This window comes from Micropterus dolomieu, linkage group LG23 (assembly GCF_021292245.1).
Source record: "Micropterus dolomieu isolate WLL.071019.BEF.003 ecotype Adirondacks linkage group LG23, ASM2129224v1, whole genome shotgun sequence".
In the NCBI taxonomy this organism is placed as follows: Eukaryota; Metazoa; Chordata; class Actinopteri; order Centrarchiformes; family Centrarchidae; genus Micropterus; species Micropterus dolomieu.
The window spans coordinates 30016000-30042941 of NC_060172.1; the positions used below are offsets into that span (position 1 = coordinate 30016000).

The following is a 26942-nucleotide window of genomic DNA, read 5'->3' on the forward strand; positions in this document are numbered from 1 at the left end:
CCGTTTTGAAGCCTCGAGTTTGGCCGATAGGGTGGCACGATGTTGAGTTTTTGCAACCAGCGGCACTGGACATGACAATATTTGGACGAGATGGTGGAGCAAACGGCCGTGTGTGGAACTAGCTAGCTTGCTTAGCTAGGTACATCTGTAATTCACGTTAACTGTCATTTCAACAATTTTGTCTAGCAAACAACAGTCTTAAAACTAAATGTACTCACCAGAGAAAGTCAACAGCCAACTCCTAATATGCTTTTTCAACAGCGCTTGTTAAATTTACACAGTGCCGTAGGTACGAGTCACTCTAGCCTGACTGACAGCTCACCATGGTAAGAACTTTTCAATCACAGATAATCCCGCCCTGAAGCATATTCTGCTTTATGGTCTATTTTCCCCTAAATGGGACCGTAATTTACTAAATGAAAATCATGCTGTATTGAAGAAGACATGAAACTAGTGATTGAGACCATAAACTCATTAGTAAAGTGTTTACTGAGGTAATAAATCAGCTGAGAAGTAGGGTCACTTTACCATTATTTCTAATGGAACTGGTCGTCTTTTTGCAACCAGAAGAGTCGCTCCCTGCTGGCCGTTCAATAGAATGCAGGATTAAGGGACTTTGGCGTTGGAATCACGTCTCGGACCGGAAGCTTCCCGCTTCTGTAGAACTTAAAATACTTCCACACACTGCTTTTCAGATGCTTTGTGTCCTCATTTTCATTTATTAGCTAAGTTTACCCAGAGGTCATAGCTGATAGTGAATTTTAAGAACGCCCTCTGCTGGACACGAGCAAATTATTTTAAATGGTCTGTTGCATTTACAGACTGTAAATTTGGAATTTGGACGGGTCATTACACATTCAAATGAAGTGTGAACGTCAAATAGTAACTGCCCTTGTTCATACAAAGTGAAATCATTTGGCTTATAAAGCAAAATTCTCTCTCTATATATCTATCTATCTATCGTTTTTGTTTGTTTTTTTCCCCCACAGATAAGCTCCAAGCAAGATGTGGTTTTCCTTATTACCAAATATGGCTACATTCACTTATACGACTTGGAGACAGGCACCTGCATCTACATGAACCGCATCAGCGGAGAGACCATCTTTGTCACCGCTCCACATGAGGCCACCTCAGGCATCATCGGGGTCAACAGGAAAGGACAGGTAAGAATGTCAACCAGTGGTTGTCTAAAGTGCTCAAGGAATTTAAATATATGGTTAGCTTGGCTGCTTAGTCTTGTTAATGTCAAAGTAACCAAACATTCCTCTAACTTCTATCACACATCCAGAACAGAACCATTTCTTTATTATGTATTCCTTGTAATCAGCAGTCACATGTCCAGCAAGTCTTACACTGGTTCATGAATGGAAATATTTCTATCAATTGTTGCATTGGGTAAAAACTACAACTCCTTGTTTGTCTGTTGACATCAGGCAAGCTCAGAATTTGCCAGGAGTCCTTATAAATAATCCAAGGTGTAGCGTTTCACACAGAGAGAGGAGAGACGGTTATGTCTTACTGCTTTTGCAAAGCTGAACCAGAGAAGAGAACTAGATCCAGCCAGCTGATGAATAATGTTCCAGCCAGGCCACACACCACATGAATAATTGAGAGGAAAGCTGATAGGAGGCAATGACAGATCTCTCTGTATGACGGGGCAGTGAAGTGCGTATGTGTGTTTGTACACACATCACATGCACAGAGATAGTGATCTGAGAGATCATAGCCCACTGTCTTGGCCCCTTAGTAGGTTGGTGACCAACAATATTGGTAATCTGATTATTATTACTATTACTACAATGAGTTTCCCAGTAAATTTTAACTAAATTACATTTTTTAATTTCTTTTGTTTCTTGTTGGACTGGACAAGTACAACAGTGAAGAATGTGCAGTGCAGGATGATTTAATGGTAGTTTGAAATTTGAGTCAAGGTGTAGGTGAATATTTGTGCTAAATCTTCTGATTTGAATTATTTTTATGAATTAGTGTCTGATATCTACTTTTTTCCAGTCACTATTATTGCTTCCAACCTGCCTAAACTGGTCACTGTAGTTGGTTTGTTATTGGTAGCTATGGACAAGCAGTGCCTGCTTATGTGTTACATGCAGTGATGACTGCAGTGCAGAACTTCTGCACACAGTCCAGCAAGGGACAGAGGAGGGCAAGGAGTGAGACAGCAATAGGGGAAAAAGGGCCCTCCACACAGCACATGATGTGAAGTGGGAGTCACAGCCTGGTGCCCTCAATCCTCTTAGTGCTGGTTCTCTCATCCAATCACAACCTCCACCTTATCTTCCACGTCATCAGCATGGCAGAGACCTGTGATATCTGCCCTACAGTTTTATGTGTGTGTGTGTGTGTGTGTGTGTGTGTGTGGGGCCATTTTATCACTTGATACGACAGCTCGTGTGTCATCTAACTTGGTGCTCTCTTGTTGAGAACAGTTGCTCTGGCAAGTTTGTCTCATGAGACTGATTGTATTTAAATGGTCTTTTTACATTTAGGGTATCGCTAAATATGTCGACAGCAGTGTATCTTGTCACTTAAGAACTGGCTCCTTTGTAAAGAGGATTTCTTTTATGTGTAATGTTTCTCTCACATGTTTTTGTTTGTAATTGTTCCTGACTTTAATATTAGCCTTTGTCTCTTTTGGGTGATGTATCCTCCTCCCTTACTATACCTACATACTTATGATAATCTCCACTTCTGCTCCTTCTTTTCTTTCTGTGTTTTTATTTCAAATACCTCTAATTAGTCCACCCACAGTATAGTGAGTAAGTGACTCTGCTTTAGTGGCAGGGAGAATAAGATCTAGTCACCCGTGTTAAAAGCTGGGGCACTGACCTGCTAGGCTTGTTTGTAGAGCGGGCAAACACTGGCTGTCTTTCTCCTTCAGCCCCCTGCCTTTTCCTCCATCCTGCTCCTTTCATTCGACTCATTCTCCTTTCTCTCTCTGTTGCTAGACTGCTCACAGACCATGCGTTACACTGACCCACTAATAATACATTTGCATTTAGCAGCCACAACCCAAGGCCAGACAGAGTTTAATGGAGTTTAATGCTATTGCCTACAGTTACATTCAGCTGAGCTTACTCACTCTGCTAATTTCTGGCACAGGGCGTGGAATGCGTTCGTTTCTGCCAGTGTCGTCTAGATGTATCTCAAATAAGACAGTCCATCAAATCCACTGGAGATTCCACTTTATATCCGCTTTGTCGATTGATTGGTCTAGCTTGAATTCATAAGCTTGCTAAAACTTGGAACGGTGGGGTTCATTTGACTTAATTTGATTTGAGGCTTCCTATATGAAGAAGCACATGAAGGGAAATGTTAAAAATGTTATGAAATATGGCCGCATGATTACAGTGTTACCTTTTAGGGGTGGGAGAAAAAATTGATTCTTAGATGCATCACGATGCGGACGTAGAAGACTCTGACTCGATTAACAGTGTCAAAAAAGCCATTATTTAAATGTCAATTGATAACGTATAGTTGACTGAACGCAAAAGGCGGAACTCTCGGAAGTGCAGTGCCCGGACCGTCTCTGGCGACCATTGTTCCCCCCCGATGTATTCAGCACACCACTGCTGCGAAATGAATAACCACCGACTTAATTGTCACCCAGTAATTAATATCAATGCACAAATAATGATTTTAACTCGTACATTGTGCAAGCATGGTGACACTCAACGCTTGGCAGCTATCTGTGGATCCTGTGTGTGAGGACGAGCGAATTAGAGAGAGTGAGCAGCAGAACATGACATAAAAGTTAGCAGAAGAAAAAAGAAATTAAGTTTTTGTCTGGTAATTAACGTGCAGTGTAGGTCACAGTGTGTTCGTTAATAAGTCTGTAGTTTCCCCAACTGCTGGAAAAGTGAAGGCTGTTAGCGCTAGAGAGCATACTTACTATTTACCTACTTGTCAAGAGTTGCGAACATCAGGTATAAGCTTAGACTAAACTGGTGTACAGCTCTGTCCTGTACACATACTGTACATCCTGATTATTATATTTCAGTTTTCTCTGACAACTGGTTGTTAAAGAAATGAGAGACCATGGAGATGAGGGAAGTGAAGTAAATTAGGGATGCAAACTAGTCCTTTTAAGCTAATTAGGAGATGTTTCTTTTGGATTCTTATGTGCTTAGTAATTATCCAGAGATCCGGTATAGAAAGAAATTATGCATCAAGATGCATCGATAATTGTTTTTTAATCACATTGTAGCACTCTGAATCGGGCATTACAATCGTGAATCGTAATCGAATCATGAGGTGCTCAGAGATTCCCAGCTCTACTTACCTTGAGTCTGAGCTCTAGTGTACTTTACTGAAACATTCTCTATTCCCTGTAACACAGGTGCTGTCAGTCTGCGTGGAAGAGGAAAACATCATCCCCTACATCACTAACGTGCTGCAGAATCCAGATCTGGCTCTCCGCTTGGCTGTCCGCAACAACCTCGCTGGCGCTGAAGAGCTCTTTGCACGCAAGTTCAACAACCTGTTTGCTGCTGGCAACTACTCCGAGGCTGCCAAGGTTGCTGCCAATGCACCAAAGGTACCTATCCTGTTGGCATAAGGGTCAATAAACATATCGGAACAAAAATGTAGTATCAGATCCATATGGTTGTACTTATTGCAGGACCGTTGTATTTGATTGCATTGTATTCTACCTACGTGTTTTGCCTTGTATCAGTCCTCTCACCTTCCACTGACCTTTCCCCTCTCAGGGTATCCTGCGAACCCCAGACACCATCCGTCGCTTCCAGAGCGTGCCAACTCAGCCAGGCCAGACCTCCCCCTTGCTACAGTACTTTGGTATCCTGTTGGACCAAGGCCAGCTCAACAAGTTCGAGTCCCTGGAGCTTTGCAGGCCTGTCCTCCAGCAGGGGCGAAAGCAGCTTCTGGAGAAGTGGCTGAAGGAAGACAAGGTATTGCAGATCTCCATCTCAGCCTCCAGTCACAGGAAGAGGCTCTTCCTGAGCTGCCTGTTTACATGACTCGCCTTTTATCATAGATCACATGAGAACATCCGTTATGTAAAGAATTTGGAAAGTGTCCCTTAGAAACATTTGGGTGGTTCAAAGCTGCTTTAATTTTTTTTGTCATCCACATATTTACCATATTTTACTATAAATATTCTTTATGTCAGTATGCTCTCATTGTGTCATTTGGCACAGTATAGATGTGCTTTCATTGTGTATATAGCTTTTTTGAAATGTATACAGATGCAGTATAAAAATTAACATAGATAAAAAAAATATATATACACGCATACATTAAATGAAGAAAAGAAAAAATCTAAAGAGATAGAAAAGAAATAAAAGAATAACACTGTATACTTGTGTTAAAATTATCCTGAATTGCTTCCAGTGCTGACCTTACTTATCCTGCGTTTCAGTTGGAGTGTTCCGAGGAATTGGGTGACCTGGTGAAGGCAGTGGATCCCACCTTGGCTCTCAGTGTCTACCTGAGGGCCAATGTCCCCAACAAAGTCATCCAGTGCTTTGCAGAGACCGGTCAGTTCCCCAAGATCGTCCTGTACGCCAAGAAGGTATGTCAGTCTGAGATGGTATTTGAGCTCTATATTATAATTCCCAAATGATGAAATGAATGGCCAGTAAAGACACACCATATGAAACAGAAAACCTTCCCTAATTCAAGAGTGTCAATAAAGTATATAGCAAAAAAATGTCAAATGTTTGATGCTTATATGAAGTTTTATGAACTTAAGAGTAGGGCTGCGATACGTCGACTATAAAAAAATTGTGAAATTTCACTGTCGACTCATCGGTACATAGCTGCTGTTTAAGGGAGAGATAGCAATCTTCAAATTAGGAACATTTCTGGTTGTTTATTTCTAACTGCAATGCACTACAGGAAGTGCTGGGGGCAGTATCGCTTACACTGTCTTGACTGTAAAACTACTCACGAAGAAGAAGCTTTCGTGCAAGAAGCGGAAGGCAAAGGTGAAAGAGGCGAACAGCTTTTGTTTTTACAAGTTTAATCACTAAATACACTTTTGAGTGGTTTTGAGGTGAGAAATCAACTGTGTAGAATTTGAATATTGGCAGTTTTACCAAAGTTGATTTGAATTTTTCATTATTTTATTTTTAAAATTTTACTAGGCCTATTTAAAAATGTTATGATTGCAGATCAGCGCCGTAGCGTATTCGCGGAGCACATCCTCTCGCTTGTGTCTCTCTCTCTCCCCCTCATGAACACCACAGCACAAATCTGTCCGTCACAACGCTGGCAATGTTTGAGACCCAGCTTAAAAAAAAGTTATTAGTAATGAGTAATGGTTTAAAGTACATCAAGGAACATCTGGCTTGTGATGTAGCCTACAGAACATTCTCCACTGAGTTATTGCCTAAAACCTATAAGCACTTTTGAAAAATAAACTACAGGAGTAGTTTGAAAGGGAACTGTTGCTTTATTATTCTAAATAGACATTACATCTTTAGTGTACAGTTGTGGTTATAGTACATGCTTTTAATTTGCTTTTATTTTATATAGTTCCAAAGCAAAAATCTTGTAAAAATCGGTGAATTATAGGAGTATCCTGTGCTGTCTTGCCTTCTTCCCTGGTTTCCCCCTGGCACTGATACTGGTGTTCATTCTAAATAGTAAACCTTGTTCACTTAATGGTAACATTAGCTAGTTAGGCTGTGTGTTGGAGGACAGTAATTCACTTGAAAGACATTTAATTAGTTAGTTAGTCGACTACGAAAATAGTCATTAGTTGCAGCCCTACTTAAGAGCTCTTCTTGTTGGACTTTGTCAACTAAATTAATGGAGATAAACAATGGCCCTAAAATTTGATTGTATACAATTTTTGTTATTTCTAGGTGGGCTACACTCCAGACTGGATCTTTCTGCTCAGGAATGTGATGCGAATCAACCCAGAACAAGGCCTGCAGTTTGCCCAGATGCTGGTCCAGGATGAAGAACCACTGGCTGACATCACACAGGTCAGAGGAAAGGAGCAGACATTTCCAGTGATCCATCAGGAATACATACATTACTTATGAACTACTTTATAAAGTATTTAAGAAAATGTTTGGCAGTCTGTTATATCATATAAACGAGTGGACTAGGTCAGTGTTTAAGAGATTTATGTCTTACTTACCGAGATGAGTAATTTAGGAGATTAAAAACCAACTGCACAGGATGGTTTGGGTTGTACTGCTGAGTCTGAGACAGACATTGTGACCTTACATCCTGAGCTGTCAACAAGTCGACCCCAAGCTTTCCTTGATATTGGACTGGAAACCATTTGACTGAGTCACATGACATGCTAACATCTGTGAACCTCAGCTATCCTGTAGTATAAAGGAAATGCACCTCTTCCTTTGCTTCCTGCCACTGCAGACACGCTGCACTGCATATGTGAGCTGCTGTCAGAGCCTCCTTTGTTGCCTGAAGCACTGTACTGGTAGGGCCCAGGAGTTTTAAGAATAAAACACATTGCAGCAGGGGCTTTCTTCAATCTTTGGGAGTTGAAATGTGTTTTTTTTTTTTCAGCCAACTTTCACTTTTCATTGCAAGTGGCCAGCTTTTAAGAAGTATGTGGTCTTCTTGCATCTGTCAAGTTTTTAATTCTGTCAGTGGTGCAGAAGGTTAGGAGACTGTGGCAGGTGTGTTGTACTTATCCTGAGGGGAGGTTTGAGTGTACTTATAGCTACACAGGTTTCCCGCGGCTCCTTAAAAAGTCTTAGAAGGTCTTAAATTGAAATCAGGGAAATTAAGGTCTTAAATTGTCGTAAATTTACTGTAGGTATTAAATTTGCCGATGGTGCGTTTAAGGCGGTTTTAATGCCAGGTGTAAACAGCATCTATGTTCCCCAATTCGGAATATGCAAAGTCATTCACATGTGGTGAAAATGAAACTGCTAAATATGGCATTGCGTCGTTCATTAAGAGATCAAATGCGCGTCTCTTTTCTATCAAAGAAATTGTTTCAAAATTTGAAGTCTTAATTTTATATTTGTTGAGGTCTTAAAAAGCATTAAATTTGACTTTTAAAATGGTGCAAGAACCCTGCTACAGTGCAGTAGTACTTCATTTGTTCAAAGACTTGTTTTAGTAAGTAATATTCTTGTCAGACTTTTAGTAGCTACACAAGCATGGTCTCTTTTCCTCTCTTTGAGTTTTAGTTCTCACCCGTGTGTCTCTGTGTCTGTCCAGATCGTCGATGTATTCATGGAGTACAACCTGATCCAGCAATGCACCTCATTCCTTCTGGACGCTCTGAAGAACAACAGGCCCTCAGAAGGACCACTGCAGACTCGCCTGCTGGAGATGAACCTCATGCATGCTCCACAGGTGAACACATTTAGTCGTACTTTACTAAATGAAATCCTGTTAATAGAGCTGGGATGCAGTTTTAGCTAACGTTTTTTTTTTTTATTATTGCTTAATGTCATGGGTTGCAGGTTGCTGATGCTATTTTGGGAAACCAAATGTTCACCAACTACGATCGTGCCCACATCGCCCAGCTGTGTGAGAAGGCTGGGCTCCTGCAAAGAGCGCTGGAGCACTACACTGACCTGTACGACATCAAGCGCGCTGTGGTGCATACACACCTGCTCAACCCAGAGGTAGGCTTCAGTTATTGACTGAGGGAAACTGAACTAAAACTAGAGGCTACTGTTCTTTCTAGTAAGAGAAACAATAGCTTACTGTGGATTTTTTTACTAACTCCATGGAAGATATTGTACAACGTATAACTTAAAGTAACATTCCCTCCTGCACCTCCAGTGGCTGGTGAACTTCTTTGGCTCTCTGTCCGTGGAGGACTCTCTGGAGTGCCTCAGGGCCATGCTGTCAGCCAACATTCGCCAGAACCTGCAGATCAGTGTGCAGGTGGCTTCCAAGTACCACGAACAGCTCACCACACAGGCTCTCACCGAGCTCTTTGAGTCTTTCAAGAGCTTTGAAGGTGAGATCCTTTATACTGGCATACTGCTTCATTTGATATGTGAATCTTTTTTAGTGAAACACTGTAATTTCTAATCCAGACAATACAAATGTTGGGCTTTTTGACATTCATAGACATTGATGACATGCTTGCTCATAAGACTGAGTGCAGTCAGAGACACAAATTCTTGAGAAGAAGCCAGTACAGTCCTTAAAAGTTTATTGTATGGTTTATAATTCACCTACATATCCCTGGATCCGGCTAGACATTAATGGTATTTGACTTGTCCTTCAGTTTTATTTATGCAGCCATTACCTCTCACCACTGTACTTATATGGATGGCCCCTCACTATCAATTAGACAAGTAGGCCAGAGCAGAGGCAGGACAGTCAATAGACTGTGCAGTATGGCCTGGAGGTGTATTAGTTGAGCTCCTCTATTACTGGAGAATAAAGGTTGTAAGAGTAAACTAAACTAATTGGGGGGGGGGAAGAAAAACAGCAGTCAAGGAGCTACATTTATCAGGTACAGGTACATACATCTTTTCAGGATGTATTACTGGATCCACAAAGCTATCATTAGATGGGTGGAGCTGTAGACGTGCATGTCTTTTGAAGCTTAATATAAGTGGCTGACTGTGTCTTTCAGGTCTGTTCTACTTCCTGGGCTCTATTGTGAACTTCAGTCAGGACCCTGAAGTTCACTTCAAATACATCCAGGCCGCCTGCAAGACGGGCCAGATCAAAGAGGTGGAGCGGATCTGTAGAGAGAGCAACTGCTACGACCCTGAGCGCGTCAAGAACTTCCTCAAGGTAAAGCCTCAGGACAGATGGAGTGATCAAACACTGACATTTAACAGCTCTTTTCTTCCTTTACCTGGTCCTTTTATTTTACTTTTGTCACTCACTCTCCTCTCTTGTACACTGTATCTTTCTGTCCTTAGAAATTATGTTGCTTTTTTCATTATCAACTCTTTTCTGAACAACACCAGTCTTTTACGCCGTGTTGGTTTTAAGGTATATTATCTTCCTAGTGTTTACGATTTTAAAATCCCAATTTCCAGTCTGTTTTCATCGCATACTCCTTGAAGTGCTTTGTCATTCTTTTAAATGCTACATGCTATTAAAAGAAAAGCTTCACAGATTAACAATTTGACCCCTTTCTCTAGATTAGATTCCTATCACTATCAGATCCTCAGCAGTCTGGTTTAAAATTATCAGAACAATCTTCTTGGCAGTCACTTATCTTTTGTGCTTTTCCTCTTTTGTCTGTGGAATGGCAGGACATGTATCAGGTAGATCAGTGCTTCCCCACAGTACAGGACTTCTCCCTTTTTTTTTTTTGCTTTCACCCCTACCTCTTAACTTTAGGCACAGGAAAGCGGATTTGTATGGAGACGTATAAATGTTTATACACCACAATCCATATATCCTCTGGGTTGCAAACAGTGCTTTACCTAGTCACTGGAAGTTTGGTGAACAAGATGTGGTGAACAAGATGTGGTCCTGTTCTCCTTATTTGAATAGTCAGATTTGTCAGTGCAGCATGTTCTTAGATGATGTCGACAAGGTGCATAATGTGCTGCTAGTGTTGACCTGTCATCTATTTTTAGATGCCTTGTTCCGTGACTCTTCTGTGAAACGCTCATTTTGTAGTGAAATCCATTTGTTGTACTAACAAACTTTTTTTCCCCCCTCCTTATTATTGTATTAAATGTGTAAGTTTTTATCCCTTCAAGAGAGTTGACGTAGCTAGAAAATGTTATTAATTTTATGTTCAGTGACTGATAAATGTCTTACTCATACACCATACACCAGCCATCATCAATACTTTTATATCAGCAGTAAAATAAATATATATATACAATAAACATTAGATGAAACCTGTTGCATCGGGGTTGGTTGATGTTTTGTGGCTCGTAAATGTGTGTTGGTTGTGTTTGGCTTACTGAACATGACCTCTTTCCCATCTCTGTGTGTGACGACAGGAAGCCAAACTCACCGACCAGCTGCCGCTCATCATCGTCTGTGACCGTTTTGACTTTGTCCACGACCTGGTCCTCTACCTGTATCGCAACAACCTGCAGAAGTACATTGAGATCTATGTTCAGAAGGTAAGACTCAGCGAAGAAGTGTTTAAATGCCTCATGGCGATTATACTTGTATCACAGAAATAAGCAAATGAGATTTATTGTTAAAATGTGTGTCTCTAGGTGAATCCTAGCCGTCTGCCTGTTGTGGTTGGTGGTCTCTTGGACGTGGACTGCTCAGAGGATGTCATCAAGAGCCTGATCCTGGTTGTCAGAGGACAGTTTTCTACTGATGAACTGGTCGCTGAGGTGGAAAAGAGGAACAGGTGCTGCGCTATTCCACCCAAATGTTTCCACAACATTACAACTAAACAGTTTAAGTCATTTTGACTTCCCAGATAATGGTGAAGTTTTGAAAACCATTAGAAAAGGTTAATTATGAGGAGAGAAAATGTTGTACAAGCCACTAGTTACACTTTGTCTGGAACACACCGGATGGCTGATAAATAATCACTTTCATTATTCACACATTATCACTTTCTCTAATGAAATGTATGATTGCTATATTCTAATATTAGTCATCAAAATGTGAAATCGTTAATTTATTCTACACATAAATTGTCTGCTTTGTGCTTTAGATCAAACTAAAAACAGTAAGGATTTATTTCTGACTTAATTTTTCATCAACCAAAATAAACATTTAGCAGGAACACAGCCACTGCTGAGTTATACACATTTAAAAGTAAGAGAAGACACAGTGATCAGCTTTACAGGTAGTATTGTTACAGTTGTAGTGAGTAGTGCAAAACTAGTCGTGTTATTGGGCAGTAACAAGTTGTGATAATATTTTAAAAATAAAATTGTTAGTAAATTGCAGCTCTCTCAAGAGGAATCTGTGACTTATTCAACATAACAAGCTTAAAACCGAACACCACATGGAGAACCTTATCTATTTTATTCTCCAAGTAGGAACTCAAACATGCTTCATCCCCTTCGGAGATGTTGTGTGAGCAGTCAGAGAGAGTTCTGATGTCCCTCTTCTTTTGCAGACTGAAGCTGCTGCTGCCCTGGCTGGAGTCTCGTATCCACGAAGGCTGTGAGGAGCCTGCTACCCATAATGCCTTGGCCAAGATCTACATTGACAGCAACAACAACCCCGAACGCTTCCTGAGGGAAAACCCGTACTATGACAGCCGTGTGGTGGGAAAGTACTGCGAGAAGAGAGACCCACACCTGGCCTGTGTGGCGTATGAGAGGGGACAGTGTGACCAGGAGCTGATCAATGTGAGGATGTATTTTTGCACTTGCCTGCCACCCATCTGTGTATCTAAATATCTGTTTCAGTTCAGCTTCCTTTTTTGATGTAGTACATTAAACCGCCTTCACTATAGCTTGAAGAATTGTAATTTCTGTTCTTTTCATATCAGGTCTGCAATGAGAACTCTCTGTTCAAGAGCTTGTCTCGCTACCTGGTCCGCCGCAAAGACCCTGACCTGTGGGCCAGCGTGCTCCTGGAGAGCAACCCCTTCAGACGACCACTCATTGACCAGGTAAAGTGTAGTCGAGACGAGTCTTTTCTCATTTCATGCAAGTGCCTGGTGCTTCTCTAAGCTTCTGTGCCTTTGCCCCTCAGGTGGTGCAGACTGCACTGTCAGAAACCCAGGACCCAGAGGAGGTGTCAGTCACTGTCAAGGCCTTCATGACTGCAGACTTGCCCAACGAGCTCATTGAGCTGCTGGAGAAGATTGTGTTGGACAACTCTGTCTTCAGTGAACACAGGTGTTTAGCTGGAACATGTTGAATGTTTTTGCTGTGTTCCCATGGGTCATTTTAAAATTTAATTGCAGAAAAATACGCTGAGGGTTTCATGTCTTCTCTTTCCCACAGAAATCTGCAGAACCTGCTGATCCTAACGGCGATCAAAGCTGACCGTACCCGTGTGATGGAGTACATCAGTAGGCTGGACAACTATGATGCTCCCGATATCGCTAACATTGCTATCAGCAATGAACTCTTTGAGGAGGCCTTTGCCATCTTTAAGAAGTTTGACGTGAACACCTCTGCAGTGCAGGTCAGTCATTAGCTCTTAAACAGCTACACTAATAAGTTAATGACTGAAGGCGTGTTGATCATCCAATTTTGAAAAAAAAAATTTTTTAACCTAGGTGCTGATCGAGCATATTGGCAACCTGGACCGGGCCTATGAGTTTGCAGAACGCTGCAATGAGCCGGCTGTGTGGAGCCAGCTGGCTAAGGCTCAGCTACAGAAGGACTTGGTTAAAGAGGCTATTGACTCCTACATCAAAGCCGATGATCCCTCTGCATACATGGAGGTTGTACAGGCTGCTGATAAGAGCGGTAAGGAGACTTGTTGACCGCAAGTAAGAAAACCTGGCGAGTGGGGAGGAAAAAAAAAAAAGCACCAAACTTGGTTGAGAATTTATTTCATAGTGTCTTATGTGGCTGAGGCCCTGCTGTTGTGACAATGAGGCAAATCGGAGGGCTTTCAAAACCTGACCAAAGTGTAGAGGGAATGAATACCATCTGACTTATCGTCATGGTGAGCTGATCAATCACTAACAGTAGGCAGGAATGCAGGGTTTCAGAGAAGGCTGCTAGTTGTTTGCCAGCGCAGCTTCGATTGAAAGCAGTCAATACGCAGCGCATCAGCTTTGTTGCGGAGTTAGTGTATTGAGTTTTGTGCCCCAGGGGTATTGGCTGATAGTTGCAGAAATTCTCTCTTGAAAGTGCACACTATCAGCATAAAATACAGTTGAGGCAGTGCTCTACTTCTACCAAACAACCAAAAAAGAAAAGGATTAAGTAGAAACCAACGGCTGAAGATTATATATACATGTGTTTCAGGTAACTGGGAGGACTTGGTCAAATTCCTTCAGATGGCTCGTAAGAAGGCCCGCGAGTCCTACGTGGAGACAGAGCTCATCTTTGCCTTGGCCAAAACCAATCGCCTGGCTGAACTGGAGGAGTTCATCAACGGACCCAACAATGCTCACATCCAACAGGTTAGCCTAGCTCTCATACAGCCCTCTGTGAATAAGCTGTCAGGTCAAAAGGTATAATACTATGTTTTTATTTTATCTTTTGTAGGTTGGTGACCGCTGCTATGATGAGAAAATGTATGATGCAGCTAAGCTGTTATACAACAACGTCTCCAACTTTGGTCGTCTCGCTTCAACTCTGGTGCACCTCGGGGAGTACCAGGCTGCTGTGGATGGCGCCCGTAAGGCCAACAGCACCCGCACCTGGAAAGAGGTGTGCTTCGCCTGCGTGGATGGAAATGAGTTCAGACTGGCCCAGATGTGCGGTCTCCACATCGTGGTGCACGCTGACGAGCTGGAGGAGCTGATCAACTACTACCAAGTAAGATGAAAATGAAGGCTTTTTTGTGTGTATGTTTGTGGTTTCATCTTCTGGTATGTTATTTCAAGTATTCATTTTTAGACATGCCACTTCCCAACAGCTTAGCCCACATACATAAATAAGCGCACATTCACCACATTCCATCCTCCCTCTTCTCTCTCTCTCAGGACCGCGGTTACTTTGAGGAGCTGATCACCATGTTGGAGGCCGCTCTGGGCCTGGAGCGCGCTCACATGGGGATGTTCACGGAGCTGGCCATCCTTTACTCCAAGTTTAAGCCCCAGAAGATGAGGGAACATCTGGAGCTCTTCTGGTCCAGAGTTAACATCCCAAAGGTCCTGAGAGCAGCAGAGCAGGCGCACCTGTGGGCAGAGCTGGTCTTCCTGTACGACAAGTATGAGGAATTTGACAACGCCATCATCACCATGATGAACCACCCGACAGATGCCTGGAAGGAGGGACAGTTCAAAGACATCATCACCAAGGTACAGTTTGAAACTAAGATCATGTTTTAATATTATATTTTCTTTTTCTTTCTGAGATGCGTGTCAGCTGTATGTCATTAGTACTAACTTACCTACTTGTCAAGGGTTGAGAATATCATGTAGAAGCTTAGATTAAACTGGTGTACAGCTCTGTCCTGTACACATACATCCTGATAATTATATTTCAGTTTTCAGAGGAGTCTGACAACTGGTTGTTAAAGAAATGAGGGACCATGGAGCTGAGGTTAATGAAGTAAATTAGGGATGCAAACTAGTCCTTTTAAGCTAATTAGGAAATGTTTCTTTTGGATATAATGCACAAATTTAATGCTTAGTAATATCCAGAGATCCTGTATAGGAAAAAATTATGGATCAAGATGCATCGATAATCGTTTAATAATCGCATCGCAGCCCTCTGAATCGTAATCGAATCGTGAGGTTGGTTATCGCCTAAAAGGTCTTTATTATTGCCTGAAACTGTGATTGTATGATTTCTGAATACAAAATAAGTATGTCATTGAAGATGTTATTATGCAATCCAACAGTACAGTATTGCAAATTTATAATCATCGTGCCTCATATTGCATTATATATTCGCCTGTCCAGTGTTTATGCTTCTTAAATTATTTTTCTAAGATTGTCTTTCCCTCTGCACCCTGTGTAGGTGGCCAACGTGGAGCTGTACTACAAAGCCACCCAGTTCTATCTGGAGTTCAAGCCCCTGTTACTGAATGATTTGCTCATAGTGCTTTCCCCCCGACTGGACCACTCCCGTGCTGTCAACTTCTTCAGCAAGGTACACTTTAATCTCTCATTATGATAAGGACGTGTAGAGTGTGATAGGAATTTTCTCTGTTTGTTAGAATAAACTGAATTTCCAGCTGACCGGTTTGATACCTGGCATGTGTGTCAACAGGTGAAACAGCTCCCTCTGATCAAACCCTACCTGCGGTCAGTACAGAACCACAACAACAAATCAGTCAATGAAGCACTTAACAACCTCTTCATCACAGAAGAGGACTATCAGGTGAGAGCCTTTTACCGTGCTGCTGTACTTTGTATTTCATAAATGTCATTATTCTTTGATTTAAAGGTTGTGTGTAATGTTTCTGAGGACTTATTGAGAGAAATGCAATATAAGATCCATAACTATGTTTCCAGTAGTGTGGAAAGACCTTACATAATAAACCAATATGTTTTTATTACCTTAGAATAAGCCATTTATATCTACATAACCGCGGGTCCCTCCTTCCATGGACGTCGCCATGTTGCATCGTAGTATTAACCTACTGCCGGGGTCTGCAAATAGAGAGAATATCAGACATGGTGTGTGGTTAGCTCAGTCGGTAAAGCTTAGGTCTTGCATTCTAAGGGTTGAGTGTTCGATCCTACCTTGGGACAACTTTTTTTGTCTTCAAAAAAATGGATTATGCAGCGTTTCTCAGGTTCACATTACAGGATCTGCTGCAGTGTTTCTGTTTCGATGTTTGATCCACAACCATTAACCTACGGAGTCTTCGCATTTCCCCAGTGTCTCCAGACAGAGGACATTTAGGCTCTTTCAGAAGTGTGTCAAGCAGGCTACAGACTCTTTAATGTAGTTCAGAGTTTTTCAAAGTAAAAGCTCAGTTCAACTCCAAATACAGCGTTACATTAAACAAGCTTCTTGCGCTTTTATTTTGTGGGCAATACCACTAAAGAGGAAGTGATTATGTGAGGAACTGTTGATCTGAGATCTATGTCGGCACACTATCCAATTATTTATTTATATTTTTTGCCGCTATCAAAGCACAATAATCTGGCAGCGGGCCAGATATTATTGCTGGCGGGCAGTTTTGGCGAGGGTTCAGAGAGAATGAATGTGTTTCCCTTGTCAGTGTTTGTATAAACTTTATCTAATGTGTGGTTTATAATGGACTGTGGTGCAGAAACAGTAACAATGTTTCACACTCTTGGCTTTTTCATGTTATCTGTCAGTGGCACAGTAAGACATGGTTTTACTGAATAATTAAGCAAATATTATTTCTTAATGAATCTACCTAAAGAAACCTTATTTTTTGACTGGCCACTTTCTGCTCACCTGCTAGATGCCACTAAATCTTACACACTGGACCTTGAATACTCTCCCCCTTTTTTTCCCCCGTTACACTCATGTTAGGCACTGAGGACATCAATAGATGCCTACGACAACTTTGATAACATCTCACTGGCCCAACGCCTGGAGAGGCACGAGCTGATTGAGTTCAGGAGAATCGCTGCCTACCTCTTCAAGGGCAACAACCGCTGGAAACAGAGTGTGGAGCTCTGCAAGAAGGACAAGCTCTATAAGGTGCCCCCCTCCCCTTTCCCCACAACAATCACCTTTACATTCTTTGTAAATGTTTCTGATACACTCCCTCAATTGGCTAAGACCTTTCCTTAAACCTGTCCGTGTTGTGTCTCCTCTGCAGGATGCCATGCAGTATGCGTCAGAGTCCAAGGACACCGAGCTGGCAGAGGAGCTGCTGTCCTGGTTCCTACAGGAGGAAAAGAGAGAGTGTTTCGCCGCCTGCCTGTTCACCTGCTATGACCTGCTGCGGCCTGACGTGGTGCTGGAGACCGCCTGGAGGCACAACATCATGGACTTTTCTATGCCATACTTCATTCAGGTCATGAGGGAGTACCTCAGCAAGGTGGGTCAGCTCTTTTCAGGTTGGAGATAAGTGAACTGAGGAATAAATAGGTTTTGATATAAATGAAGACCGTATAGCTGTGCAGAACTGCGGTCATGCTGTCAGAGGATCGATGCAATGTCAGAACAAATGTGAATACCAGCACACATGATTTAGTTTGATGCAGATTCATGCGGGTTATCTTATTGCATTGTGAGAGGTAGTAGTCAAGTCATCTAAACAAGGTCTTTTTTAGACCGTGCAGTCAGGAGTGAGGATGCTGATTAATATTCTTAATTATGTTTTTAGGCCCGTTTTCGATTGTGTGAAGCATCAGTTATTCAAACCACTAAATTAATAGACATAATAGCACATAATTATCCTCTTCTCCTTTTTGTGGTCATTTGAGTTTATTGAGTCTCCATGAACAAATCATAGTTTTACAGAATTGTAATATTACCATCTATGTTTTATAGGCAAAATGAGAATCCCATGATGGCTGCAACTGCAAGTAATCTGGCCTGTTGACAAATTTATAATCCTTACAGCATTCAAAATATGAAGCTACCATTTTTTCCCCCTTTGACTTCCTTTAAAATAGGTGGTATCAAATAAAAGACGGCACACTTCCGTTCTGATGGTCTTCTGTTGACCGAATCTCTTTACAGGGAAATGTTTTTAATGTTGTTCTTCTATGCTGCACCTCTTCTCTTCCAGGTTGATGCAGTTAAGGAACAGGTGAAAGCTAAATGCTCTGTTTTTGATCTGAAAGTATATAGCTCGGAAGACTGCGGCCTTGAGTGTGCATGGTTGCAGCTACACTCTCACTTCAACACAGTCACTGAGGCATCTTTCAAGATGAGATTATAGTTGTTGGGGAACTAGATTTGTAGTCCGTAATAAAAGTCTGAGGAAATTAAACTGTAGCCGCCTGCTGCAAGAATACAAGATTGGAGATTTATGTTCACTGCACATCTTTACTTCTGGCATTAACCTGCATACCATATCTCACCTCAGCATCTTAATCTAGTCAAACACTTGCAAATCAATTTGACTTCAAGCCAGGATAGTAATAAATTAATCATATTTTGGATGAGGAAAAAGTTAGAGAGAAAATGATACTTGGTGTCAGTTTTAAAATGTATAAATAGAAAGTCACTGACAATGTCACTGAGGAACTGTAATGTAGTTAACTCTGTGTACAGATTATCTAAACACAAGATGCATGTTGTGCCAGTTGTTAAGAGACCGTTGTTCAAGGTAGTATGAACCAGCAGCAGACTACAACAGAGATTAAACCAGAAGTTAAAAAAATATAATAATAATTGTCTCCCCAGGGGAGTTTTAAAGAGAAAACACTGTACACTAGCTTTAATCATGTTTGAAATATCTGTTTTGCTTTCTGAATTCATGAAAATAGCCATCTTTTTGTTTTCCACTGGTGCTCAAACCGTGGTGAAGCTTCAACAAGTATAATAAATTCTCTGCAACTTCACTTAAAAGTGTATTTCCTATGGAGTCAGATCAGTGTCAGTATTAACGAATGTGTACAAAAGGATTCACAAATGCAGGTTTTATCTATAAAGAACTCCAAAAATATTTTTCATTGCACACAAAAATATGTGCCTGTGGGTAGATGGAACGCTTTGGGATCATGATGGCCTCAAATCTACGTTTAGGTGATTGACTGAAGCAGAAGGAGCCATCTGATTGGCTACAGGTAATTAATTCCCTGTTGAAAAAACTGCCTTTGTGAATCGAGCCAGTGCAGGGGGCTCTCAAAAAAAACAGTTTTACAGTTTGTAAATAAAATATTTGTGGATTTTGATTACATTTATTTAAAACAACAAACGTGTGTGCATCAGAAAGACATTTGTGAACCATGTTAACTAATCTTTTACATTCACAATACATATTTTTGTGTTCATTGAAAATATTGTTGCAGTCATTTAGATGATAAATCCCGAAATACATTTATGAACCCTCCTGTGTGCATTCATTAATATTGAGACTGATCGGACTATATAATGTCCTCACAGATATTGACACTGCACAATATGACGCTGTATGTGTTTTTAAAAGGTTGTGTTTTGATGTATCAGCTTGTGATTAGACTCAAGCATGTGTGGAGCTTGAAATGTAGGGAGCCCCTGGCCTCAGACTCACCCTCCATCCTCCCCCTCTCCCTCCCGCCCAAATGGCATCTCAGTGCTGCAGCATCTTATTCAATGCCAGTGGTTTAACACGTAAAGCATGGGACAGCTTGACAACAGCTACTGTTTTTCTGAAGAGGCATGGAGAAACAGAATGATAAATGCATATAAACAACATGTTGAAGTGCACTGCTGACCACGCCTTTACTTTTAACTCTAGAAATAGTGGTGCTGCTGCTGCTTTCCCTTGAGTTCCTGATGTGTACATTTTGCTTGTTGCTGCATCTGACTTGCTGCCTGAAGAAGTTTTCCTGTTATTCTTTATTTATTTATTATGTATGTATGTTTTTTTTTAAGAATTGGCTGCTTTTATTGTTACTGTCAGGTAGGCCCCCAAGACTGTAAGAACAGAGTAAATGATTAGTTTAACTATGTATTTCTTATTTATTGTTATTTAGTATTATTAGTTGGACACAAGAAAGGAGAGGACCCGAAATTGTCCTTTGTTCCCGACAGTTGGGTTTTGATTTATCCACTACTGGGTGAAATCAGCTTAGAGTGGTGGCCCACATGAGCATCCTTGTCCAAAAAAACGACCCAGATTAGTTAACAAATATTGTTTAATAACTGTTTTGAAGTTTCTAACTTGTTTACTATGTTGTTAATGTTTTCTCATTAAATGGCTTAGTTCTAAGTGCTATTATGTCTTTGTCTTGCAGGTAGATAAACTAGAAACCTCAGAGTCCCTAAGGAAAGAGGAGGAGCAGGCAACAGAGACGCAACCCATCGTCTATGGTAAAAATCCTCTAATGACATCGGTGTCCATTTCACTGTGATCCACAACAAAGGCAGCAGTCTTCCTTCCACACATGGCACTCTTTGTCCTTCGATTATCCAGGGTTCCCGTTGGTCATTGAGCTTTGCAGAACTTTAAATGTCAGAATTTATTAAACCCTCTAAATCCTTCAAATCCTATTAATTATAAGGGCTCTTAAGTGTAAAAAAAATCTATATAATTTATTAATTAATAATCTGCTTCATGAAGTCTGTTGGTGTGGTTTGATCAGATTTGATTGACAGTGATCAAACAACCCACCAACCATAATCTGATTCTGAATCTAAAACAACTAAAACTGTTCCAGTCTTGGCAGCAGTGATGAAACGATTACCGGTTTAACGGTAAACCATGGTAAAATTCCCGACAGTTATTATTACTGTACACATTTTAATTACTATGGTAACCGGGTACGGATAACTGCGCTGTTATAATCTCACGGCAAACACTGTCCAGCGTCTCCCAGAAGCAGGCGCGAATGCGCAGAATGCAACGTGGGGTTTGTTTGGGTCAATGACAACACTGCGGAAGACAACGCTGCTGAGATTTTTCAGTCACTCTTAAGTCCGGTCGTATTTTAGTTTTTATGAGAGTGCTGAGGGAAACTTGATTGAAGAAAATAACCTTATAGTGAACGCAGGGTGAGTTAACTTTTAGCTTTGGTTTGTCTCTGACTTGCTTACAGTGTGTAAACTGAAGCTCTGTGTTAGCTGCTGCTGCTGTGTGCGTCGTGTGTCGGCAGTCTATTCGTCCACTGCACATAACACGTTACGCAGTTTAATCAACCAACCAGCATATCTAGAAACGCTACAGAGTCCTCTGTATTTACCTCAGTTTTTGGGCTCATTGCAGTTACTATCACTGTCTTCTAAAGGCTTATTTGTTTTCATGTAATTGTGCACGGGGTCATTGTATTGCCTATATAATATAAAATCTTGATAATGCACACTTAAATGATTTTCATGTTTACAAAAGGTATTTGCTGTTTTTTTTTTTATGCAAACAAAATGGCAATTGTATTTGTAGTTTTCAATATAAAACTTGATGAAATAGTTTCAGTATGTGTAGCAGTACATTTTAATCTTTTTCGACACTTTTACAATACCGTGATAATTCTGATAACCGTGATGATTTAGGTCACTATAATCATGATATAAAATTTTCATACCATTTCATCCCTACTTTGCACTAAAGTGTGTTCATGTAGGATCCTGTCACTCATAGTAACATGTTTAAAGGCAGGAAAAGTTAGATAAATGTAATATCAGAGAGTTTAACAAGTCATGGTATTTTGTGTCTTTTGTGCATTCATCACAGTAGATGGTAACAGCCTCTTTTAGTCTCACAGCAGAAAAGGAAATTACATGGTTTACCACACATGTAGTTTTTAAAGCTAAAACGCGATCAACAAACCGAGGAAGCACTGTGACCAAATCATTAAAGTTTTACACCATTACTGTGGCTGTGGTTAAATGAAACAGACCAGTTACATGTTTGTAACACGACATTTGTTTGTTTGTTGTAGGCACACCCCAGCTGATGCTGACAGCAGGCCCCAGCGTACCTGTGGCCCCCCAGCAAGCTTACGGCTACGGCTACCAGGCGCCGGCAGGATACAGTCAGCCAGCAGTTCAGCCAGGCTTTGGCTACGGCATGTAAAGACCACACCCCCCCCCCTTCTCTCCACACGCAGGCTGGAGCCTACCATCCATCCATCTCCCACAGTCCTTCACCAGACCATTGTTGTCTCTCTCTGCCCTCTACAGAGAGCGAGGGATAATACAGACAAACTTTTCTTTGTTTTGTTTTTTTTCCCCCTCTTTAAACTGTCATGAAGGACTCTGTTTTATTTCTGTTGTCAAAGAAAAGATTGAATCACAAAGATTAATTTTCTCACATTCCGTATTGACTAGATTAATTTTTCTTTTGTCTATTTTATTTGAATGGGAAATGGTTTATGTACAATAGGGGGCTTGTGGGAAGAGCTAGTCCTCTTCTCAGTTTAAAAAAAAAAAAAAAAAAAGGTCTGTTGTGAAGCATCTGATTTGCACTCTGTAGTGAGAAGAAATTAATGTAGAACCTTTTCCTTTTGATGTGTGTGAGCAGCTTATTCTGTCCGACTGTAAAATGCATTTAATTATTGTATATTCAGACACAAAAAAACGCTATGTTCTTCTATATTTGAACATGTGACCGCCGCTTCCATGATCACAATCCTGAAACACTACGTTGTCCACCCCCAGACATTTTCTTGAAGAAAGCCCAAGAGAGTATTTTACATACGATTTACAGGAAAGTTTGATTCTTTCCAGCAAAGCCTATGCAGGACTCTCCAAACAAATTTGCATTCAGACAACATTTCCATGAGCTTTAAATACTGCTCTAACGTGCAACCATTCCACCTCCAGAGGGACTGCAGACCTGTTTGTGTTTGACTAACATCCCCCATGCCCCTTCTTCATGCTGTGGTTTGTTTCTGCTGGATATCATTTTAGGTCACTGTTATTGAGTGTGCAGGAAAGGTTTTTTTTTTTTTTCCAACTTTATTCTCCTCATGTCCTGTTGAGGGTTGCCTTTAACCTTTTCAGTTGACCCGCTCATCCAATTCAGAAACGGTATCAGAGGACTTGTGGTAATTTGAAGTTTATCAAAGGCTTGCGTGTATACAGGAAATCAATCATTAACTCCTTGGAACTTATATTCTTATCTCAATTACCGTAGATTTAAATTGTGCACTTAAGGTAGCTGACGTGCATAATCAGGATCATAATGAATGAAACAGCGGTTTTGTTTTCCACTTAAAAATAAAGGCTTCTTGTTTGTCAAGAACAGTCTGATTGTGTCTTACATATACTGTCGTGTGCTGGAGATGAACACTGTAGAGCTACAGGTCCGTCCAATAACGTAGCTGCACATTCAGCACCCCAAAATAATGCATGAGGAAATGATGAATACTGAGCAGAGCGAACATAGGCTGTAAAGTGTATGAAAGAGATGCTGTAGTTTGTAGTCCAAGGTTATATTACACAAAATAATGTGATGGCACAGTCCTAAAATAACTTCCCCCAATTCCAAACAGTGTATCAGTGGTTCTATTGGCTGGTCTGAAGATTGCACCGAAACAGGATATTCCTTTTCCAATTTGTACAGGCTTCATTTCAACTTGTTAACACCCCAGTTCAGTACAGTGTATGTATATTAAGATGTATGTCTTGGATTAACGTGCTCCTGTTACTTTGTCTAACTTGTGTAATGTGTACTATCTGATTCTGCTCAGATCAGTTCTTAATACAGACGGATAAATAGCGCCCTCTGATGGTACAAATCAAGAGGGTGCTAGAAGTAAAGCAGATTAGTAAAAGTCAGATCTGGTGTGAGTTATTACCAGTCAAATTATATTTATCTCATCTCAAAAGAGAGATTGTGACTTAATGTGTCTCAGAAGATGAAAGTAGGTGCACACAGTAAGACAAAGTAGATAATATAACCAATTAGGTGGAGGTATTCATTCCTACTTTCAATTATCTAGAACAAAGCGTAATGCAGCATTTAACACCAGGGAAAAAATAATTTTATAATTTTATAAACAAAATCCAAATGACATCCAGCCAGGTATTATTGATATTACATTGTGACCTCCATGATATTAAGTGTTATTACTTTACAGAATAAAAATTAATTATTTCAAAATTAATTTTGTGAGATCAGGACTTTCCTTGATTTTTATTAAGTTTATTAGGGTCCAAACACAAAATGTGCAAGGACCCTTTTGAAATCGATATTTATCATTTTGGGACCATTTTCACAGCACACATACGTTTGACATGTAACAGCAGGAAAAGCACAGGGTCCTTAACATGAACAACTGCATTCCATTTATATCAGCAAAATCAAAGGCACGGCTATTCTGCATGCTGGCCTCCCTGTTATTTTACTGATTTTAAGGAGATCTACAACAATTATTTTCATCTGAGCATCATGTCTTCAGACACAGGCCATAGTAGAGTGGTTTGTGTAGATTACACAACCAATGATCTACAGTGTTGGTGGTGTTTTTGCCACTGCCACAGCACCATCACAGTCAAGTAATACCCGTCAAGCTGTTACTGCTATTCAAGAGTCATCTGATTTCAAATGTGATAAGCATAAGAAACAAAAACCCCAAACTGCACAAAATGATTTCAATTAACATGTTACTTGAGTCAGTCATATAAAAATATAAACTCATGGTAGCCCTACTTAGTTTACATTGCAAGTAGTTTTAACAACAAAGAATTTGTCCTACAGATGCAAGCAGGAACTTTAATACAGCTTCAAGTCTCCAGTGACTCTGTCGATCAGATCAGCTGGGCCTGGACCGATACCCAGCACCGTACGTGATCCGGGTGCGATTTGTGTCCTTCCTGCGTCCTGAATCAGGCTGATAGGAAGCCCCACTTCTTTGGCATGACCCAGCAGATCAATCAGGGTGTCCTCATCCGGGGCCTTCACCACCACCTTGGGTTGGCCGCAGTACTCCCACTGTTTGAGAAGCTCGGGGTTCCTGCGCTGAACCTGTTTGTAAGCTGACACAGCAGCATGGGAGCACTGGGCGGCGACTTTTCCTTTGCCCATCTTCAGGTCATTTCGGACCACTAGTATCATCTTAAACTCGCCTCCTTCTCCCATCACGCTTGCCTCACCAGTGCCGTTGCCCATCGCTGCCACCAGGCTTTTGGATGTTGCGCCGAAGCGAGCCCGAAGGTGCCAACCAAGGAAGAGCCCACAGCCCAGCCCTGCTACTGCACCCAAGCCCAATGGACCACACAGCAAATCCATATTGTTAAACCTGTAAAACTGACAGAACAGAATAAGATTATCACAAGTTATTTTATATGTACATTTTGTTGTTATTCCCCATGCCAATTGGAATTTAAACATAAGTTATGTCTATGTCACACATAGACCTATAAACTTAAAAGTTGAGACAACAACATCATGTTTTTAAAAGTGAAAACAGAAATTCATTCTTGACCTTGGAAACTGAAAGCTGACAAAACAAAAAAGTTCAGCAACTGTTCTGGGGCTTTTGATCATTTCACATGGTCTTCCCCAGTTCTCACAGAATGCATCTATGTTCACGTTTCCATTCCACTCTGCACTTTTAAGACTTTCCTCCATGTTGGCTTAAAAATTGAGATTGAGATTCTGACTTTCTGGAACTTTATAAACGTTATTTGCCCGTTATTTTCTGCATAACAACGATAAATGTTCAGTTAAACCTTTAGATAACTGTAGACAAACAGCATTTAGCTCATTACGCACATATGGATATTTTAAGTTATTTTGAACAGTGTTGAGTGACTGTGACTATAATAATGAAAGTGTACACGCACACTTTAGTTTGTACATACATTACTGCTTTATCACATGACTGAACTCTTGAGACACAGCAGTTTAGAAACTAACACCTTTGTGGGCTAACAGGCTAACGATGGTTAGCTAACGTAAATGTAATGTGTGAAACTAATCAGTTAGCTTCCTGGCTAACGACAATACCGCTTTCTCCCCCCCCCAAAACACCGCGATTTCGACTTCTCCTCATACATTTCATTCAATTATTACACAGCAGAGTCCACTGGTCACACTCCATACCTGCAGGTTTGTTCGACGAGCTGGCAGCATGAAGCTTCATCTACTTTTCTTATGGTCGCTTGGTGATGACGTCACAACACCACGACATTTCAATAACTGACCACTAACCATATTACAATAAAAAAAAAATAGACTGTAACCCATTTTGATTGATTTAAACGTTATTTTAAACAAATGCTCTGATTGTGAAATGTATACGTTGTGTCATATTGTCAACAAGATTGTCAACGTTTGACTTACATAAAGTTGTCAAAAATAAATAAATGAATAAGATATTAAGGCACTCCAAGAGTAACTAAGAACATTTTTGGCAATGAACTGACTGAAAATGGCACTACAATTGTAGTCATATAAAACAATACTTTAATTTAATACTGTATGTGTATGTTATATATTGTATATTATATTTTTGTTCATGTGCAGCAAAAAGCATTTCCCTCCATCTCCCGAATATCAGATGGCAGTGTATTTTAATCATTTTTATGACACAGTTAACTTGTGTTTTGCTATTGGTCACATTGCTCTCAGAAAATTCAACATCTGGAAATATCACAAAGGCATTATTGGTTGCCTTTGTGTTATTGGCTTCATTTATAATGACTGATAGTAAGACAAATTGCCTCATACCAGCTCCTAACAGATGTAATTTTATTTTTATTTTTATTTAATCATACTTTCAATATGTGGGGAGTGCTTGCGCATATTCCCCCACGCTACAGACAGGGTCATCCAGCTCCTGGTCAGAGGGTTCCATCAAACATGTGAATCAGGACATAGGGGTAATGATTCCTGCTATCCTGATTTCCTTCCACAAGCCATCGGAACAACAATGCCACAAGCCAAACACACACAAAATG

At 40.7% G+C, this 26942-nt stretch overlaps 2 protein-coding genes across 4 annotated transcripts in view; one reads left to right on the forward strand and one right to left on the reverse strand.

Annotated features, from left to right (window-relative positions):
- The window catches only part of cltca (clathrin, heavy chain a (Hc)), a 41155-nt gene extending 17878 nt beyond the window's left edge, over window positions 1-23277 (forward strand). For both annotated transcript variants that reach the window (XM_046038809.1, XM_046038810.1), the window contains 25 exons: window positions 990-1163; window positions 4355-4552; window positions 4725-4925; window positions 5396-5548; window positions 6846-6968; window positions 8185-8322; window positions 8433-8597; window positions 8758-8938; window positions 9566-9729; window positions 10905-11030; window positions 11130-11272; window positions 11996-12230; window positions 12374-12496; window positions 12580-12725; window positions 12834-13017; window positions 13112-13304; window positions 13812-13969; window positions 14055-14327; window positions 14495-14812; window positions 15477-15608; window positions 15729-15839; window positions 16971-17141; window positions 17263-17484; window positions 20336-20411; window positions 21977-23277. In XM_046038809.1, the coding sequence (XP_045894765.1) occupies window positions 990-1163; window positions 4355-4552; window positions 4725-4925; window positions 5396-5548; window positions 6846-6968; window positions 8185-8322; window positions 8433-8597; window positions 8758-8938; window positions 9566-9729; window positions 10905-11030; window positions 11130-11272; window positions 11996-12230; window positions 12374-12496; window positions 12580-12725; window positions 12834-13017; window positions 13112-13304; window positions 13812-13969; window positions 14055-14327; window positions 14495-14812; window positions 15477-15608; window positions 15729-15839; window positions 16971-17141; window positions 17263-17484; window positions 20336-20411; window positions 21977-22110 (4242 nt within the window). In that variant the 3' untranslated portion in view covers window positions 22111-23277. The remainder of the gene's footprint in view (window positions 1-989; window positions 1164-4354; window positions 4553-4724; window positions 4926-5395; window positions 5549-6845; window positions 6969-8184; window positions 8323-8432; window positions 8598-8757; window positions 8939-9565; window positions 9730-10904; window positions 11031-11129; window positions 11273-11995; window positions 12231-12373; window positions 12497-12579; window positions 12726-12833; window positions 13018-13111; window positions 13305-13811; window positions 13970-14054; window positions 14328-14494; window positions 14813-15476; window positions 15609-15728; window positions 15840-16970; window positions 17142-17262; window positions 17485-20335; window positions 20412-21976) is intronic.
- Window positions 23278-24167: 890 nt separating this feature from the next.
- Window positions 24168-26184, reverse strand: ptrh2 (peptidyl-tRNA hydrolase 2). 2 transcript variants are annotated; one of them, XM_046038811.1, is made up of 2 exons: window positions 26086-26184; window positions 24168-25287 (listed from the first exon to the last, which is right to left on the reverse strand). In XM_046038811.1, exons 1-2 carry the CDS (start codon window positions 26113-26115, stop codon window positions 24754-24756), a joined length of 564 nt encoding a protein of 187 aa, XP_045894767.1. In that variant the 5' UTR covers window positions 26116-26184; the 3' UTR covers window positions 24168-24753. The 2 variants fall into 2 exon arrangements, with proteins under 2 accessions (XP_045894767.1, XP_045894768.1); XM_046038812.1 differs by having other exon boundaries at window positions 26038-26117.
- Between the last annotated feature and the right edge of the window lie 758 nt (window positions 26185-26942).

What these genes read in the sequence shown, in the direction of transcription:
- ptrh2 (XM_046038811.1), bottom strand. Translation starts at nt 26,115, where the DNA reads ATGCTGCCAGCTCGTCGAACAAACCTGCAG. An exon ending in CTCGTCGAACAAACCTGCAG is followed by an intron (nt 25,288 to 26,085) that starts GTATGGAGTGTG and finishes CTGTTCTGTCAG; the next exon opens with TTTTACAGGTTTAACAATAT.